Source organism: Pezoporus wallicus, unplaced genomic scaffold (genome assembly GCF_028554395.1).
Source record: "Pezoporus wallicus isolate ANWC-B61680 ecotype Strahan unplaced genomic scaffold, APGP_CSIRO_Pwel_v1 scaffold_6445, whole genome shotgun sequence".
NCBI lineage: Eukaryota > Metazoa > Chordata > Aves > Psittaciformes > Psittacidae > Pezoporus > Pezoporus wallicus.
The window spans coordinates 7,323,165-7,343,847 of NW_026641753.1; the positions used below are offsets into that span (position 1 = coordinate 7,323,165).

Genomic DNA, 20,683 nt, shown 5'->3' on the forward strand with positions numbered 1-20,683 from the left:
GGAGATAGATAAAAAAAGTTATGCTGGAATGCTTCTGTTCCTTTCCTTTTCCTCCTTCCGGTCTTGTCATATGAATTGTTTGGGACCGTCTGGAGTGCCTTCATATTTATAGTACTTTTAGTAGGACTTCATCATTATTCAGGTCACCCAGGTCTTTCCTGTGAAAGTTTGTTTTTGCAGCTGCTTCTGGTAGCTGTCCAGTAGATAAGATTGGTAGAGCAATTGTGGTTCCTCAGAAAGCCACCATAAAGCTTTGGGCAACAGAGATGTGAGCACCTAAAAATCTTGGTTTTGATAGTCAAGATCTGTGATTTGTTACGTAACAAGGTGACAGAGTGCTTCAGGAACACCACTGATTGTGAATATATTGGGAGAGAAATCTTTCTCTATTCTGCTGATTAAAATCAGGTGTTGGGTTTGAAAGGTTCTTGCATTTAAATGAAAATTTTCAAGTGAATTAAAGGTCTCAGTGCATATTTTGCTCTTCAATATATCTCGGGAGTTATACTCTGCTACTAAGGGGGAAATATTACTGATCACTTGTGCAAAATGTGGAAGACTGGAATACTTTGGTAGCTAGTCTAATGAAACTGGCCTTGTGGATTTAAACTGATGAATCACTACTGTAGATACTTTTCAGTGTCTCGGACATTTACCATGTTACAACACTGATTTGTAACCTTCCATCATTTTATCAGCTCAGGAAGGGATTTGTCCTGTACTACTTTTTGCACAGTGTCAGGAAACATAAAGGTGATGGTATCGTGGGCAATAGTTTTACAAAATTTGTTTAAAAGGACAAAAAGCTGAGATTGAAAAGCAGTCAGTAGGTTGCCTACAAGGTATGATGTCATGGGATCCAAAAGTATATCCTTACTTTAGTATCTTTAGGTATATTGATTTTAATGTAATACTTGTAGTCATGAATTTCAGCCAAGACCTCCATATCCATCTCCTGATCCTGATTATTCTTTGGGGTACACAGATTGGGTCTTTTGAAGGTATGAAGTTAAAAAATCTTAGTAACAAATATATGCTATGGTGTATCTTAAAATACCTCTGAGCTATTTGGTAACTAGCAATACTGTCAGGATCCATATTATTTATTTTATAACTTGCTGTAAGTGTAGAAAACTGAACAAAACCCAGTTTGGTTTTCATTTCAGTTAAAAGCTGCAAAAATAAACCACCTTATTAGATGTAGCGCTGATGTCATCCGTAAATATCCCAGTTAGCAGCTCACATCAGTACAATAGCATAAAATACTTGACCTGGCTTTATACAAATACCTGACCAGTGAAGCTTGATCTCCTTTGTCTCAGACTCACTTAGATATTCCCATGTCCTCCGCAAGGGTCCCTAATAATTCATTGTGTCTTTCTCCCATTGCTCTCCTAATGACCAAGAGCAAGTTGACAGCTATGTATCAGCTCAGTAAATGAATCTAAAAGAATGGAAGGTTTCATTCTCTTGCTTTGTCAGACTGAAGTGTGCTGTGTGTGATTGTGCTGGTATCAACACACGCACTTGAGAGATTGTAGTACCATTTCTGAAGGAAAGAAAACTGAGAAGCATTGTTCAGTGAAGCTGGTGAATATCAGAGTTCAAGAGTAACTTCACTGGAGATGTGATGAAATGTTTGCTGTGGGTACCTTCAGCTTCATCTTCAGTTCTTGGTAACTGATAGACTGGCTTAGGTTTCCTTTGCTGGGAGGAAGGGTTTTGGCCGTGTGCATTTATTGCCTCTGAGTTTGGAACAAATTAGATGATTTGGTGACAAAAAGCCCACTCTTATTTTCAGTGTGTAGCTTCACTGTATTTTTTTTTCCACTTCAAGCGTATTGATTGGGGACAGATACTTATGGGCAGGTACAGATTCCTGGAAATACAAAATAGGCAGTGAAAACATACAGAAACTGGAGTCTTGTTTGCTGCACAATATTGTTTTCTAATATAAGCTATTTTGCTTTTGGGGTTCTTTTATGTTCTGATTCAATGTTTCCTATTTTGTAGATGAGTTCAGTGAAAATGCTGCGGTCACGTCTCAACGGGATCCTCTTCAAGCTTATGTTCGAAGAGCATGTAAACAATATCAAACCTGACATTATGGCGGTTACACTGGCTTGTGAAGAGCTCAAGAAGAGTGAAAGCTTTAGCAAGCTCTTAGAGTTAGTGCTGTTCCTTGGAAACTACATGAACGCTGGCTCCAGAAACGCACAGTCTCTTGGTTTTAACATAAGTTTTCTTTGCAAGGTAAGATGAAGCTATAAAGCCTTTAAGTGCAGATCAGTAAAACTCATGACACATGAAAAAGTACCCTAAACATGGAAAAACATTCAGTCTGGGTAGTTTACTGCATCTCTATTAAATAACAGATAGACAAGTGCAGAGTAAGCATTTCTAGGCTGCTCCCCTGCTGTAGCTGTCTTAGTGCAGTGGAGATTTAGGGCAGTTTAATTCTACTTCTGTTATACTCTTTCTGGAGTATACGAGTAGAACATCTTTTTCAATCTGAATTTCTTCAGCTATCATCTTGTCAATAGAATATACAGAGAGCTCTGAAATAGCTCTAGTTGCTCATCTTTCTCCCCATCTTCGATCCAGGTATCCCTCCAGCAGTGTCACAGAAATAAGTATTTATGATTAAAGATGAATATTGTTAACCAATATTGAGCTTCAGTTGTGGTGCCAAAATATGGGACGCAATGAGAAGTGCGCTATCTATAGCAGTCAGTATTTAATGTGCAGTGCTTGTTTGTTTATATGTTAAAACAAGTGTAAGACACTGATCTGAACTTGACTGTCTCAGTTTGTAGAGTGCCTTTGAAAGGAAGGTACTTTACCTTATCTTAAATGGATGCAACATTTGCTGAACAGATTAAAGAACAAAGTAGTCAGTATAAATCTTGCAGAGGAATTCTTCAGTTACTATTTTGTTTGGTCTAATTAGAGGATCCAGGTTTCAAGTCCTGGTTTTTTTTTTTGGATGCCATGAAGAAATATGATGTGTACTTCAAGGAAATGGAACGTTGAGGGGGAAATAATATTTCAAACACAGCAATCTGACATATTTCAGTAGAGAGAGACTCTGTTTGCTCTAGTTTAATGCAAAGATGTTATTAACTTCTGACAAAATAAAAACCATCACCTGAGAAGAACTTTGGTTCTTTAATAGCTTTTTCTTAAGAGGGCCCAAGTTGAAGGACTTTTTTTTTTTTTTCTTAGTTCTAGTGCTGCGTTTTCTTTTTTGATAGTAGTGGAATCTAAAGGGAAATTATGTTTTAAGTAGAAAACTACTTGTTAATAAGGGGAAGGGGAAATGATGACTGTGCATGAATGGTACTCTAGCATGGCATAGATTTGAGAAGGAATCCTTGCACTCCAGGTGATAGATTTATGAATTGCTGTCAATGCAAATCCCACAGATGTTGACACAGCTAATGTAGATTGACTAATCCTGCAAATTGTTCTCTACTGAACTGAATAATTGCTGAAGCATAGCTATCTGTGCTTACAGCTTAATTCCATTTAGAGTAACTGGGACAATCTATGACTGCTTAATTCAGCCTTGCCCTCAGAAAAAACATCTATTTAACTTTTTTGTTTGTTTTCAAGATAGTTATTTCTGAGGGAAGTGATGGGTTATTTTATTGGTTGTTTTGTTTTTTTCCCCTCTTCTTTGAGGGAATGTTGGGGAAGATACTTAAACATTCTCCATAATAAAACATTCAATGTGCTATTGCATTTAGGGAAGAGGTATATTTTGTTTTAAGGAGATGGCTAAAATGAAGACAATCACAAAGGCAGTGGTGGCTGTTGGAGGAAAAGGAAGGTCTTATCAAAATCTAGATTTTAAATTGTGTCATTGATATCTTTGCATATTGATTCAACCTGATGAATTATCACTCTTAAGTTCCACGCTCAGAACAAGTCGCTTAAGTTAATGGTAATGTTAGATAGATTTTTCTGGACAGAGTGACATGTGCATTGTGCAGTTTAAATTTGTTGTTTATTGCTCAAAAAAAGATAATTTCTGCTATTTCTGCTTTTCCTTGCTTTATGCACTTGCCACTCTAATTTGAATTCGGTGAGTATAATAATGTGCTTTTGCAAGAATTCTTTGTTCTCAAATAACTTTGTACCTGTACTTCAGGGAAGTACTCATATTTAGGGAAGTAACCTTTTCCTCCACTGAGGCTTAATTTTATAAATGGGAGGTGTTTACATCATTAGTACTGACAATGACTGGGTTTTTGTTAGTGATTACTGTTAAGAATCTGAGTTCATATTTGGGTAATGACTCTTTTTATACACTGATTGCTTCGACTGATAATTGCATTTGGTTCTTTTGCTTTCAGATTCTGCCTCCCCATTTTCCACCAGAAATGCCTTTATTTGCTTAGTGTTATTAACTAAGACTATGGTCTGAGAGGCCTTCCTTAAGTGTTGTGAATAGCACAACATATTAAACTATACCAAGTGGCAATATGTTTTATAAGCATGAGATTTAATATCTGCCTACAGCCACATACCAGCTGTAAATTATCATATTATTCAAAAGGTGTCAAAATTTACAATTGGTCAACTTTAGAATGAGGAAAATAATTTACCATTTTAAAACATTATTTACCTAAAGTAAGATCTTCTTCAATGGGAGTTTTAAAATCAAATAAGATTTTACTGTAAGGGTGGAGAGGCATTGGAATGGGCTGCCCAGAGAAGCTGTGGATGCTCCATCCCTGGCAATGTTCAAGGCCAGGCTGGACAGAGCCTTGGGTGCCATGGTTTAGTGTGAGCTGTACCTGCCCATGGCAGGGGGGGTTGGAACTAGATGATCTTGAGGTCCTTTCCAACCCAAACCATTCTATAATTCTATGATATTTTACAATGTTGGTCCTTTTGGTCGTTGTCTAATTTTTTTACTACTTTTGGTGACTCTCCCTGTTAGATACTTGATGGGACAAACCAAGATAGAAGGTAAACAACAGTATTACCCTCTGAATATTGTTGAAACTTCAGCTATTATGTGAACAGAATTTATAATACATCCAACTATCTGTGACTCATGCCAGTTTTTAGCTGTTCTTTACTGTAGGTTGATGTTTTGTCTGAAGACAAGGATTTAAGTCCCAGAAAATGTACTGGGATAAGGGGAATCAAACCAGTGGGGACTCGATCAGTGGATTTTAAAAGCTTGAGATGTTTGCAAGTGTTTTAGTTTGTGGTTCATTCTATCTTTGTTCTTCTTTTCGAGAGCAGTGATTTACACTACCTTTAATGGCAGTGGAATTCTTGCCCCTGACAAGAGAGCTCATAATTTAGTAAGTTTATTTTTTAGAGCCAGGCAGGTAGAACACATCTCTGTGTGTGCGCATTCTTCTGTGCAGAACACACCCAGACCTCGTTTTAATGATGAGGTATTCGAACATCAGGAATTCACTTCTCAATAAGACCTGATTTTCATATTGATTTTTTTTTTTGGTCATCTTTGAACAATCTTCAAACGAATTGTCTGTTTAGTAGTTATGTTCTATGATCTGGAAAAAAGGATAGAAGCAAGTATTGATCTGGGATAAAGGTTTGGTTTGAGAAAATAAGTGTTCTTAAAACAGAGCTGGTCACTTTGTACGCAGAAATCTGTTACTATCTAACAATTTCCTTATATCATGATAAAGAAAATAAAGCAAAGAAAGCATGAATACAAACTTGTCTGGCCATAGCTGAAAAGCTAATGCCTGTAGAGTAATTGCAAATCCTTAAAACCAGATTATCTCTCTGGATGCTATATTGCAGTGTATGATGTTATTGAAGAAAGAAATGACTTGTAAACAACACTTGGCAGAAGGCAGAGAACTTAATTTTGTTCAAACAAGAGAGACCAACATTAGAATTCAGGTGCTGCATCAAGACTGGCAAGCAGGAGCAGCTATTCTCATGTATGCACAGAATAACAATAGGAGAATAAAATCAAATAATAAAAATAATAAAAAGGTTTGGAAGTAGGTTACAGAATGGTTTGTATATTTTAAATGTTTTACCAAGATACTGCATGTAAAGGGAGACTTGTTACATTCATGTTATTTCTGAGCCTCAGACCTAAACGTTGTACTCCATACTTGATTTCAATGCCTGTGCTGTGATTATTATGCTCTGTGTATATTGGTCTTTAATTGTTTCCCAAACAATGAATCCCATAGTATTGACCACTCAAAATGAGGCTTCAACTTTCAGCTGGAAGTTTCTTTCTGTAGCCTGCACTCATCTACTATATTTTTGTGAGTTTATATTTTTACCTAAATATGTTGTTCCTAAGTTCCATTTCTCAGCTAAGGAAAGGCCATAGAATCAAAACCTGCAGTAGAAATGTGTAATACCGCGCTGTTAGTGTCTTTTATTGTAAAAGAAACCAATTTGGAAAACCTTAAGTTATTGGCATGCATTGTTGATGTTTTGTGGGTGCCATGTACTCAGGCACTGCTCTGTTCCAATGTGTTAACGCTACTAAAGATGCAGAAGTAAGGCAATTATCTGTATTCTAAATGGAGAATTCCATTACTGTTGGCGGGTTCTGTGGGTTTGCTAAGTCTTAGGGAACTATTAGGATTTCTCTAATACAGTAAAGCTTGGAGACTGAAAAGGGTGAAAATACAGGGGGAATAATGCAGAAATATTTGAGAGGCAGAGAGTTTTAGGATGCACTTTTTTTACCATTACATGTATTAAGTAGAAATTTGGGTGTTTTTTCACTTTGTTTTTTATTTAATACACCAAGGGATCACTAGCAAGGCAATTCTGTCTGCTTCTAAACATGCAACCCTTTGTACAGTCCACCTTTTCTTTAGCACTGGCCTGGGTCCATACAGCAGTTGTGAAGCTGGAACACGTATGACCGTGAAATGCATGTAATCTTTCCTTTTCTGCTCCCATGCTAATCCGTAATGTCATTTGGCATTTAGAACCCATAGAACGCCTAACGGAAGTTTGTGTTTCTGATTGAATTGTCTGTTAAGATGTAATTAAGAGCCACTGTATTAAAAGTTCTAATCACTATTTACAGTAGATCTTCAGTTATCTGAGAAAGTAACACGTAAAAGTGCAAGGAATGAAAGGAAGTGGGAAGGTATTGATTATATTTTTCCCCATGATTTGCACTCGGTCTGCAAACCCAAATAAGACATTTCTTTAGTTGAGAAGACATTGACTAAATGTCAGCTGCATGAGGTGTTTTTTTAAACAGTAGTCTTTTGATGGCAAACTAGACACTTGTCTTGATTTCCTGTTTATTAACCTTTTAATGTGACACAGGCCCTAAGCATATTTTGTTTGTAAGTCTAGCATCTTAAACTTGCCCTTCTCCAGAGCTCTTGGTTGCAAAAGGAGAGTTTAGATTTATGCTGACAGAAAATACCAGTGTTTTAAAGTTGATTTTGTGTTTATGCACAATACAACTCAGCAGAAAACCTGGAGCCTGTCCTCGTGGAAGGACATGAGCCAGCCGTGTGCCCTCGCAGCAATGATAGGTGATGGTGTGCTGGGCTTGCAGTCAAGAGTTCACGGGTAGTGACTTTTTTGCCCTTAACTCAGGCTTTGGTGCGTTGCGTATGCAGCATGATGTTCAGGACTCTATATAAACAATTGTATTTGTTGATAAACTTGAGCTGGTTTAGGGAGGACCTGTGGCAACCTTGTGATACCAAGTAAGTTGCTGTAAAGGTGGAACCAAGCTTTTTAGCACAGTGTAGAGCGAAAGAATGAGAGACAAGGGTTGCAAATTCAAACTAGGGACAATTTAGATAGGAGAAAAAACTGATTCCACTTTGTCATTCTAAATACCCAGGTTTGTCTCTTCCAGAAAGGAATAAAACATTAAATTTTACCCAAGAATAAAAAGAGAGGAGACAAAAGAATTGTCCTGAATACAAGTATACTCTGTGAATCCAGAGAATGTCAAGACACAGCCATGCTGTTGTTAGCATTCTGGTTCCTATCTTTCATTTCTACTTTTACATTTAAATAATATCTGCTAAAATACACTCAAACCCTACTAAATTCCTTATCTTCTAATTGTATTAGTAGGCTTAAAATTTGATTTTTAAAGCATACATATTAATTCTAAAGATCAAGCAGAGCTGTGTTATCAGTTCTGTCTCTTAGCTGTTGGAAATACAGATGGATGTAGCAGAGATGTATTTGTTGGTTGTGCCAGAGAAGTGAATTTGACACAGTTTGAGATCTGAAGGCATGTTTACTACAGGTTTTAACCACTCAGCAGGTGCTATTACTAACTGTTGGCAATACGATGTTACCACCGGTGACAAAAGATGTTTCTGTTGTAATCTGAAGGCAAAATAATTTTGTCCATTTAGAAAAAAGGAAAAGCTTTATCCACTTGATGTCAGAGAGATCAAAGACTGCAAATCCCACAGTTCTTGTTCACAGACAAATTGAAATGCAATTTCTTTTTACCATGCAGATGTTTAGCCACTAAATCTACCAGGCTTTTTTTCTACTTGGAGAAACTTCAATGTATGTAGCACATTAAAACCTTTTACCTGAGCATTGTTTCGTCTTTAATCACTGAATGGGTATGAATTAAATTGCTTTCTTAATTGCCTAAATACCCTATATTTTTAAAAGCCTGTTTTTTGACTGTACTCAATTATTCTTAACAGGGTAATCCTTAAAGCTGAAAGGCCTGTATTAAATTGAACATCGATGGCAAGCCTGTCATGAGGATTATAGAATTAGAACTTCTAGTGATTTAGAGAATGAGAAAACAAACAGGAGATTTTACACACACATTTATACATTCTTCTTAAATAAATCCTTGATTTCATTTGTTGTGTATGTTGTAGCTTACTCATGTATAAGAACTGTACTAGATGAGTTAGTAATGTGGTTAAATACATCTTTACAGATATACTTGTAATACTAATTCTCTAAGGAGAGTGAAGTACGATTATCTCAAACTCTTGCATCCACCTACTCTCTCTGTTGCCCTTGTAAATAAGGGGTGATCTCTACTTCCACTAAATCTTCAATCAGCTCATACATTCATTCTCCATATCCATATAAAAAATCGAGAAACTAAATTTAGACTGAAATTAATTTTCTCCCTCTCAAGTTCATGATGTTCCTTTGCATATATGCATGCACTGTGCCATGGGATTTAGCCACCAGGATCTGTTTCCTTGGAAATTTGCCACTAGCCCTGTATTTTAACAATTGTTTCAGACTTAGTTTCTTAAAACACCAAACCGATTCTAGCAGTTAGTGCACTCAGGTTAATGGAGAACAGAGGGTCTGACCACCTTCAAGAAGACCAGTTTATTTTAGACCACTAAAAATTGCCTCTAATATATCCTTAAAGGCTAGCGAAAATATGCAGTTACCTCTTTGCTCACGCTGTGCAGCTCTTCATAAATGAAGCTGAATGTGTTAAATTTTCTTCAGTGGCAGTTAGTTACCTTTGCTTTTGGATTATTTTGCATTCCAGGAAGGTGGGGTGCATTTATTTAATGTGTCTGTATACAATTTAAAGTCTTCCGGATAAATCAGCCTGTGTTAAATTGTGTTTCAATAAAAACCCTATAGATTTATGACAAGGAGTTTGTTAAACTTGACTGGTAAAAGAGCAAAATCTGACTTTTAGCACTCTGTCCAGCTCTGCAGCATTTCAGAGGGATTCCTTTAGAAATCTGTCAGTGGGGGGCACTGAAAGAATGAACTAAATGCTCTTCTGTTTAGTCTTTATTCCCAGCAATTTTTTTAATCACAGCCAGCATTCTGAACCTGCATTGCTCAAATCTCAGGACTTTATGTACTGTCTTCAGTTTTTGTTCTTGGTCTAACTATTCTTTCAAGAAATGCAGCATAGGAGCATAGGTGCAGGCTCCTTTTGTAGTCTTAAATGATAAAGAATTGGAGAGTTTTTGTGTTTTAAATGATTTCTTTCATTTGCAGGGAACCGCAGTAACTTTTTGCTGAAGAGTTTAGAATTGCAATGGTGACTTTGCTTAAACATTTGACTGACAAATTCTCCCTTTTCTCTTGTGTTCACTTGTTAGATTCGAGATACTAAATCATCAGATCATAAAACAACCCTCCTACATTTCATGGCAGAAATCTGTGAGGAAAACTACCGGGACATCTTAAAATTTCCAGAGGAATTGCAGCATGTTGAGAGTGCAAGTAAAGGTAAGCAAATAGATAAAATGCCTGAAAGCAATAGCTGTGTGCTTTGACATGAAATACTTCCAACATTTCCTATTAGGCTGTAGGGTTACATAACCTGTAAGCATTCATAATCCGTGTGGATTTTGCTTTTCTGGTATTTATTGACCTGAGAAAAGTAAGCAGGGGAAAAACAGTACTGAAGTTGCTTCTCTTCTTCTAAGTAGGTAGCAGTGATAATATGGCCTGTTTTGGTGAAGTACTGGCAAAATCGCATGGGGGAAGTTGTGTAAGCAGTGTAATGGTGATGTTTAGTTTAGCATTAAGCCTTTGAAGTCTCCTTGCTTGAGATCGAACATTTGTGTGCATGAGTGCATGTGCTTACACACAGTATCCTTCCCATATTAACACTGAATAGAGAATAACAAATATGCCTTCTAAGGATCCCAGGATGTATATGAAGTATATGGTTGAATTGTACCATACAGTCAACACTTAATACTGTTTTTATTCTTGGTCAGTCAGCAGTGTAGATAAGTGATAGCTTAATTCACATGTTGGCTATCTAAGTGAAATAAGCTGTGCTGCTTACCATGCTTGTTGCTTAGCTATCCAAAGCAAAGTCTGAGTGATAGCGGTTCAAGAAGATAATTCAAACTGTTCTATTTTGACTGGGCATTACTGATTCATCAGAAGATAAAAACTTGGGGTAGCACACAAATATGAAGAGAAAGAGAGGGGAAAATAACATTTCTGCTAGCTCTAGGCAGGTTTGTCTTGCAATTTTTTGTCTCCTTTTTTCGGTGTTCTCAGTCAGTGCCTCTGTTCAGTGCAGTGTTTATTAGACAGACACTTCTTTTAATTAAGCCATCATTTTCTCTCAGTTTGTCGTTTTCTGTCTTACACTTTAGTCAAGTGAGAGCAGAAGTCTTGTTTCCCCAAGGACTTAGGCTGATTGATGAACTACTCCCTAGCACTGCTAGTGCTTCATCTCTTATTCACAGATTTATGTGATTGCATTTGGCCCACATTTTTTGTTGTTTCTCAAACTTCACAAGTACTTTCATATGCTTTTTCTCTTCTGCATATAAACTACATTTTATTCGTATTGATTAAATGTCTGCATGTTTAATGTTCCTCTTTGCTGGTGAATGCAACATGAAGGCCTATTGACAAAATGGAACCAGTCGGTCAGTAGAGTGTTGAGGGTGGTGGTGTGTTTTACAGCAGTATAGAGACTGAAAAGTTAACTTGCGCATTACTGTCTTGAATCTACCAGATAGATATCTATATATATGGTGCATGGTTGAACAGCATACAGCTGACTACTTATATCTGAGCACCACTATGGATATTACACAAAGAATTCTTACTATTAATTTTGCTGACAATCTTTTCTCTCACCCAACCTTACCCTGTAAGCATCACTGGTGTAGCCAGTGTGTTCACAAGGACTATGCTAGAGTGACTGGTGATTCCTTTTACTTATGAACTAGTTTGTTTTCTTATCTAAATTCCAGCAATGTTTTCTATCTCATGATCATTCTTCTGGATGCGATTTTTAAGTTTAATCCTTTTCTTCCCTTTTTTTTCTTATAGAATTCTTTACAAAGCCTTATGGTTTACCAGGCACCTTTGATGATCTTTTAATTTTCTCCTGTTGCTAATGCTTGACCTTGCAGCTCTGAGATTTTTATAGTTTATTCAAAGCCTCTGATGTTCTGTAAGTTGACTTGAGGAATTAAACTGAAAGAGTTAGTCAAGTTAAAATAAGCTGTAGCATCCTAAAGAGACAAAGCATATTAATGGGAGCAAAGTCACTAATAATCCTGATGCTTAGAATATATATAAAAAAGGGTTTATTGCAGTTACGTTTGTTTCATTCTGTAAAATAAAAGCTCGTTGTATTTCCTACAAACAGTGCTGACTTATTATCAGCAGTATAAATTACTGTTGGTTTTTAATGACCAAAACTTCCCTTTCAGCCCTTCTCTGCTTTCTCTAACAAAGCAGATTTTTGGCAGAATAAACGTGATTTGTGCCACTTGCTACAGTTCCCCCTGGTACTTTGGGGATTTTGCTTAATTGTAATGTTCATCTGCTCTGCCGCATGTGGTCATTTTCTCTGTGCAGGAAGTTAACGTTTTTTGTTGAAGAGAAGATTTTTCTTTCCTATTTATTGTTTCCTGATAAACCAGTGGTTTCAGAGATGGACAGTTGGCTTTATTTTCCCTGTAGGAGGCTTCTTTTGGAGTAAACTGGTTACAGATGTGAGGACATTGGCATCAGTTATTTATATGTAAAATAGAAGGAAATCTACCAGCAAATGTTGTCTCTGTATGAATTATAAATAAGGAAATATAGCTGAATGGGTCTGATTACTGAGATGGATGCTGCTTACATTTAAGGCAGAAGGCAGCCTCATGGTTTCAATTGTACATAAAACTCCAAATATACGACTTAACACATACAACTTCTTTTCAATCTTCGGTGCATTTTCTCAGTTCCACAAAAATAAAAGTTCAGTCTTGTTTAATTTCCATATAAGAATGAAGAAGCAGCATCTGAACAACAGATGATTTTTATAACAAAGAGGTGATTTTTTTTTAACAAATAGCAGATAAAGCATGAAAGTGGATTTTCATATGAAAAGGTCAATGGGATTAGATGAACCGCTCATGCATGTACTAAAGGCTTCAATAATCTGATATTAGGTATAATGAAATATTTGATCTTTTTAAAGATGGCAGATCAATCTAGAGGTTTATGAAAAGGAAAAACAAATTAGGAAACGGTTTTATTCTGGAAAGTATGAGCAAAGGTTAAACTGATTAACTGGCAAGACATTATTGGAAAAGCTTGGAGCAGACTGTATGAAATGAAAACCAATAAAAATCTCACAAGACTGTGACAAACTGGATTCTTAAATGGGAGAGATACTCACTCACCTTCCTCCAGTCTGCGATGATTTCTTCTTGTTCCCCTACTGTTCCAAGTGTGTAAAGCCTTGTTTTCATATTTCTACCTTATTCACTTGTTACTCCAGTTGCTGCTTTTCAGGGTATTTGTTGTTATCATCCTACAATTTGTGATTTTATTAAATAGCTGACAAATTTCCATCCCGTTCTGTGGGTTCAGTCAAACCAAACTTCACAACAAGAGGTACAGACAGATCACAAGTTTGGGGCTTCTGGGCAAAGTCATTTAAAAAGTCTAATGTGGAATTCCTTAGAAGAGACATGTTTTTTTTTTTAACTTGAAGCTCCTCTGAATGTCAAGCCTCCCAGAAATCATAAAAAAGAAATATGTAACATGCACACTTGAGGAGGAACATCAGCCGTGTATTTTATAGCAACTTAATCTCAGATTTTCAAAGACCAGCAGTTGTAAATCACAGTTCATAGCTTAAACATTGTGCTTGTATTTAAAATAAAACACAACCGTACCTTTATCAGTTGAACTTTGTGTCCAGCCCCTCCTGAATTTAGCAGGACATACTTGTGTTGCTTGCTTTGTCTGCCAAGAGTGGGAGCTACTAGGCTGTGTAGTTATGGGAAGTTCTATGGGCCTGCGTTGTTCTCTTGGTGTTTAGGTCAGAAACAGTTGGATATAGAATGCTGTTATCTGTAGCTGGCCATTCTCTATGTTATCTTGACGTGTTGTAAAAGTTAATGTGATACCTCACGTATAGATGGGGTATGGATCTTGGGGTTATCTGAGCAGTTTTAGGACTCCCAAGAGCAGCTTAACTCTAAGCAAAAGGCTGACCTTAACTGTACATGCAGTATAAAAGCTCTTTCAGAAATAATGAGGTTTTTTTCTAGTGCTTAAGGTAGAGGATTGTGTGCTTGCTATAAAGCTATGCCACTAATAATTCAAGTACTGTTAAAAGAAACAGAGGGCATTCTGAGTAAAATCAAGTGAAAGATGCCTTGGAGCAGGGGAGTGAATTATGTCTGTGTAGACAACTAGACAGTACTAATAACAAGAGCACAGATTTCTTTCTCCTGTTGACACAAAAAATTATTTCTCCAATTTGCGAGCGTATGGTTCTGATGGTTGAGGCATGTCTCTAGGAAAGACATCAGCATTCAGAAGCACTGTGGAATGCAAATATATGTATACTTAATCTATTATTACAAATACTGTAAGAAAACCTTAATGTTTAAATTCTGTGCAGGTACTTCACTGTGATTTAATGCCATAATTTTACAGTGGAGAAAATATTTTAAAACATTCTGTACCATTTTTGCTTTCAAGTATAGCAATTTAAACATACCCATAAGTAGGAGTCATTTTTCTGTCAAACATGAGTTTTATAGTTCATTGCGGTAGAAGAAACTGTTTTTGCAGAGAGATCTGCAGTATCTTCCACCTTGCAGTGTTTAAATTGCTGAAACAGATTTTGTCCAATCTGGCACATTAATGGGTATAAAATAGACAATGACTTCTGGCATGAGGAATTTAATGCCTGCATCTGTGACTCTTCTCTCTTATAATAGAATCTGAAGTTGGCATTTTGCATCATAATCACAAGTCAATCTTGCCCTGTTTGGTGACTTCTGTCATTCTTTTCATTCACATAAACTGCAATATTGAAATGTCAGAAACTCTCTCAATGTGTTTTTCTAAATGTAGTAAACACACAGTCAGGTACATCAAATACTTGAAGAGTTTTTCCCTCTGGTAACACTCCTGTATTTGCATATAGCATCAGCATATCAGTGGTAGTTTATGCATCACCTCATTAAAAGTTTTTTCCACAGATGTGTTCTCCTTCATTGACAAGTGTCAGTGAGGAAGGGAGGGAAGGAAAAACTTCACACATAGTGTTTGTGATAGTTCCAAGCTGCAGTTTCTGGAAGAGATCTGTTGGAGGCTCAGTGGGGTTCTGGATTGCCTTTTCCTCTGCAAAATTGCTTACTAAATATTCCCAGCCTGTGAAGATTTTGAGGCTTTATTTAGTGTCTGTCTTCTAGTGTGTATGTAAAATTGTTGTAGCTCTGAATCCTCAAGCCACATTTTGAAGTTACAGTTTGGATCCTACATTAAACAAATCTGTTTTCTATGGCACGTGTTTTAAGGATCCTCTTCCCTCCCTGAAGTTTAAATATCAAGGGCAAAATTAAAGAATAGTCCAAATGACTCTCATGGGTTGTTGCTTATTGAAGAAATGAAAGTATTTAAGGATTTCTGGCTGTAGTTAAACCATTTTGGAGTTGAAGACTGCTTTAAATGACTTCTAAAATTATGTAATCCATTTAGGATTCCTTAGTACAAGCCACTAGAGAGTGGTGAAAGCTGCAGAACATCACTACTTTCTTTTCCTCCTCTCTGTTCTTGAATTTGCACTTTTATTGAGGTAAGAAAGGCTATTACACATCTGGCTGGCACCTCAGTTAATGAGACCAAACTCCTGTTGCAAGTTGAGAGCCTCAGGGCTGGTCTGTTGGATGAAGTTGCTCAACGCCTTCTCTGAGTTTTGAGTCACAGCAGATAGGTTGTTACAAAAGCTTTGCTCCTTCTCTTTCTTTGTACTCCTTACTTTCTGTGATATTTGCACGTGTACCACTGAAGGCATTGTGTTACAACTGCTTCACAGTGAGCGACAGCGTGCAGACACCTTTCAGTTTGATACACAAACCAAGCAAAGGTGGGCATGGAGAAGTAGTGATGGTGCAAAATATGGGCTTTTAAAATAAGCATAGCAAAATTTAACAAGTTCAGTTAACACTTCCAAATCTGGATGTGATTGGTAGAACTTAAAAGTCCGGTTGTTTGTTTCCTTTGCATTGCTTGCAATTTGCTTTATCCTTTTGCCAGGCAGTTTTGCTTCAGTATGTTCACGTAGCAGGCACTGATGTTGTAATTACAAGCTGTTTTCAGAACTAACTTTTGAAATCTTGAAATACATTTATAATTAAATTAACATCAAAGTAAGGTGAGTTGCTGGAGTTCTGTGGAGAAGATACCCATTTAGCCTGAAGAATGCCACTGAGCACAGTGCTGTTCTCACTCATTGGTTCTAATACTACTGGTTATGATTCTGCACTCTAAAAGATTTTATTTGTAGTGTGAAAAGTCAGTTCACATTCAACTAGTAAAGCTATTCTACAGTGTGCTATTGTTGAGTTTACTCAGGGGCATAAACCTGAAAAGTTAGCTGAAGGGCTGGTATTGCCAGGAGGGATCAGACGCAATAGGAGGTTGGCACACACAGAGTTTGTGCAGGTCGTGAAGATAGCACAGCACTTGTCAGGATTCAGCCAAAAGAACTCTTAGAGCTCAGAGTGCTTTCTTTTTTCAGGAAACTATGGTTTTTTTTTATTGAAAATTAATTTAATCTTGAGTAGTAAAAAATATTGAGTTGATAATAAGTTGGATAATACAAGCTGTCCAGAGCCAGGGATTTCATGTTCTGATATATGACTTAAGAGATCAATGACTTGGTGCTGTGCAAAGGAGTTTTAACAACTGGCTTATGTCGATAGTGATAATGACAATGCATTTTGGGCTCCTAGTGCACTGTTTGTCAGTTATAATCAATTCTTAATGTCCTAATAAGCTGTATTATGTGCATCAGAATTACTCTTTTATTCTTAAGACTTATACATAAGCACATAATTATTGGAACTGAGATAAGTAGTTTTATTCCTTAAACCAGAGTACAGTTCTACAGTTAATATCTGTTGATATTAAACATAAGCTACCCACAGAAACTTCTCTTTTTGCTCTGTGGATATGAGTGTTTCAGGATTATGAACACTGTCTGTAATTTCCTCAGCTCCAGTGGGGAGAAGGAGAAGACACGCTGCTCATGATGCTCTGGTTTTAGCCTAACAGGCAATGTTTTTCTCCTTCCCCCACTATCTCACTTGTCAAGGCAAACTTGATAATGCATTTGCACTTCAGTGTGTGCAGTATTCAAATTCACTTTCCTCACTGTAGATGGCTGCTCTTGTTGTTCTGAGAAGCTGAGAATTTGTTCATAGTTTGTACCCAAAATAGTGGGTTTAATGTTTTACCTTGTGTCGTGTAGTTCTTTTCCAAATGGGTGTTTAAAAAACATCATCCTTTTCTTAAATGGTATCACCTATATCTATTTTCTTTTTGTGATAAGATGTGATAAAGTCATATATACATTTGTGCTGCATTGATTTTAAGTCTGGATCCGGTTAAGATTGTTTTGGATTAGTATTGGTGAGTCTCCTTCCTTTCTCTCTGTAGATGAAGAACAATATTGCAGTCTAGAGCTGCTGCACATAAATGTCTCATTAAGCATCATCTCGGACTGAAAGATAATTAGTGTCCTAGACTGAATCTCTCATTAAACTCTAAAGCTAAGAGCTGCTTGGGGCTGGACTTGTTACTGAGTGCTCTTATCTTGAAATTGTGGTTCACCTTTGCTAGCAAATGGAAAGAACAATAGAATCAATGCACAATTGCTTTATCTTTGTTTAAGATAGTAATGTTACAGTAGATGTTTGAAATGCTAAATCATAGCTGGGTCATGAGCTCCCTTTACATGTAAGATGTATGTGATAAGGCAGCTAAAATGCAGAGACTGCTGATGAGTGAAATCTAGGCATGCAAATTGTGTTTTGATTGTTGAGCACGAGTAGTTTGTGGCAGAAAGCTTACCCATTTTTGGAACAAGAGGGTGGCGATGTGCCCTAGCTAGTTAAATACGTTGGTTTTTAACCTTTCATCCCAAGGTGTTTGGACCTCCACCTCTAAGCATTTCCAACATTTCTTTAGAGGTTATGAACTTAAGAGGTTATGAACTTGATACCATTTCTTTCACTGTAGTTGGAGTGTTGCTTTGAAATTTAGACACTGTTGGCCTAAGAATGTACTCAACTGTAATCCTTTACTTCTGCCTAAGTTCTGTTAAAAACACGGGATGTATATCTAGAAATTGGAGCATTTGCTTGTTATCAGTAGTATCTGTGGGTGGATGTAATCCTAAGAGTTTGATCCCACCTGTCTTGACTGTTGATCTAATATCTTCCTTAGAATTTCTAATGATTGAGTTGAGTGTCTTACCTGGCAAAAATATTTCAGTATTAAGTTATTTTTATTGTTGAAGCTTGTTCTAGGTCTACCACGCTTCACAGCTACTTGTTTCTGATAAAGGAAATACTGCACATGGTCACTCCATTGCTTTTTCCCTCTCTGATATTCAGGAGGAACGATGATCAAAGCCGTGTATACCATGCTTTTCAGAAGCATTCTTCCAATGCTGGATGTACCTTTATTAGCACAGTGGTTTATCTGTATATCAAAATATGACAGTGATAGATCATAGCTTGTGTCCAGGACACAGGATAGCTGGGTTATGAAGGATTTCTAGAATGAACAGTGACATGTTAATTACTTGAGAAATAGCATGTTAAGGGAGCTGTGCTGCTTTCACATCTGAAGCTGTTCAACCCAGAAGCCTCAAGTATAGGTTGTTTTGTGTGACACAGGCATATTATACTATATATCACACATATGTGTATGCATGTATGTACCTGTAAATGTATGTACATGTATAGACACACATACCTATGAGTTATACATAAGATACACCTGTATCACACATAAAAATACATATATAAATGTATTCATACATATGTATACCTGTGAGGTCTATTTATGACAGTATATGTCCATATATATACCCACACACAATATAGTGGCATACTCTGAGATACACCGAATCCTCAAGCAGACTGCAGCATCACCATTCACCTAAATCCAACAGAACATTTATTATCTTAATAAATATAAACTTAGTGCTATGATTTGAGTAATCAATGACTGTAATTCCTGCAGATTAGGGACTTGCTCACCCATTTCCCCTCAGGCTGTTTTTCATACTTTTGTCAAAGACTTACTTCCACCTGCCCTCAGGCAATAAGAAATAAATAATCATTACTATGCTTGGAACACAGTTACGGTACAAATACTGTCTAGACTTACAAATCCACTGGTTCATTTGCTTCACATAGGCTCGCTTTTGCTTACTGAACATGCTTAATTCATATCACTGGCTCTCACTAGGGTTTTTACTAAGTGTGGCTGTGGACGTCTGTGTTCTGCTTTGTGATCAGAGACTCTTTAAATTTATTATGCAAGAGACACTGCACCTAATCAAAATGTATCATTTTGCCTCATTATAGGGGAGGACTCAGTCTGACGCACTCTTACTTTAGAGAGGATTAGGCTGTCCTGTGGTACTGTCACTGTATTACTGTACATATAAAATGCTTAGCTTGACTGTGGGGACTAGCTAGCATTTGACATTAACATGAGATTAACTGCTTGTAGCATTTTGCTAGGACTCAAGTGGTCTACCAGACATTCACTAAGCCTTCCGCAGCGTGCAGTCTGTGCAACTGCTTTCTCCAAAATAAGTGGATGGGATTTATTTTTTTTACAAAGGAGGAATTAATATAGGGAAAATAGTAAAAGGAAGAAAGATATTATAGAAAGGTGATAGGTTGCCCAGAGAAGCTGTGGCTGCCCCATCTTTAGCAATGTTCAGGGCCAGGTTGGATAGGGCTTGGAGCAACCTGCTTTAGTGAAAGGTGTCCCTACCTGTGGTATGGTCTTGGAAGTGGGTGAGCTTTAAGGTCTCTTTCAACCCAAACCAGTCTGTCCTGGGTTCCCTCCCCCCCCCCATCATTTTACTAGTTTTAAGTATTTGTCTTGTTGTTGCTATCTTGAAATGAGATACTTGTGCACTGGATTTATGTGGTTGTGCTCTCCTGCTGCAACATTAAATTGCCATTGCTGCTACAGAGAGTCTTTCCCAGTAATAGCCTTGAGAGTGCTTGCGTGTCACTGAAGACCGAATTTCATGTAGATTTTCAGGTTAGTTCTACCAGGATGCCTAATTTTCATGTGGAACGATGGGCAGATTGAAGGTGGACAACAAGCGTTTGCCTTGTCATGAGCTGTGAGGAGTATAGTGTTCAGTACGTGCGTTTATGGAATAGTTTCAAAGAAATGGCATTTTGTGGCAAGCAGATTTTGTGCATTCATAAATTTAAATCTTTCCAGACTTTTTATAAATTTGCACCATTTCCCCTGAAGGACTAAAAAGTATCCACAGTGCCTCATCTTCACATTACTGAAGTACTAAATCTCTAATAAAACAGTTCATGGGAGGAAATGCAGATATTATAGTGTGTGTGTGTATATATATATATCTTGTTACATAGTCTTCTTAAGTTTGTCTTGCAGAACAATAACTTTATAAATTGTTTGAACAGAACTTGTGGATTTATCTGGGAAAATGAAAATGAAGTGAATGAAAATGCCTATTCCACAGTGGTTTTTTGGTAATTCAGTGGGAATACAGAAGTTAGTTATGAGAAGAAGAGTTTTCGAATGCAGTCGTCTTGCTTAGATGGAGTTCCTTTGTACTGTCAAAGTCAGGGGCACCTCGTCTGAACTGTTTTAAAACTTAGTTTTATAAAATAAAGTTACTGAAAATACTTCTCTTCCATATTAATAACAG

At 37.0% G+C, this 20,683-nt stretch overlaps 1 protein-coding gene across 2 annotated transcripts in view; it reads left to right on the forward strand.

Moving 5' to 3' along the window:
- The window catches only part of DIAPH2 (diaphanous related formin 2), a 231,062-nt gene that overhangs the window by 88,583 nt on the left and 121,796 nt on the right, over nucleotides 1-20,683 (forward strand). For both annotated transcript variants that reach the window (XM_057425160.1, XM_057425159.1), the window contains exons 22-23: nucleotides 2,014-2,253; nucleotides 10,068-10,197. In XM_057425160.1, coding sequence (XP_057281143.1) covers nucleotides 2,014-2,253; nucleotides 10,068-10,197 — 370 coding nt within the window. The remainder of the gene's footprint in view (nucleotides 1-2,013; nucleotides 2,254-10,067; nucleotides 10,198-20,683) is intronic.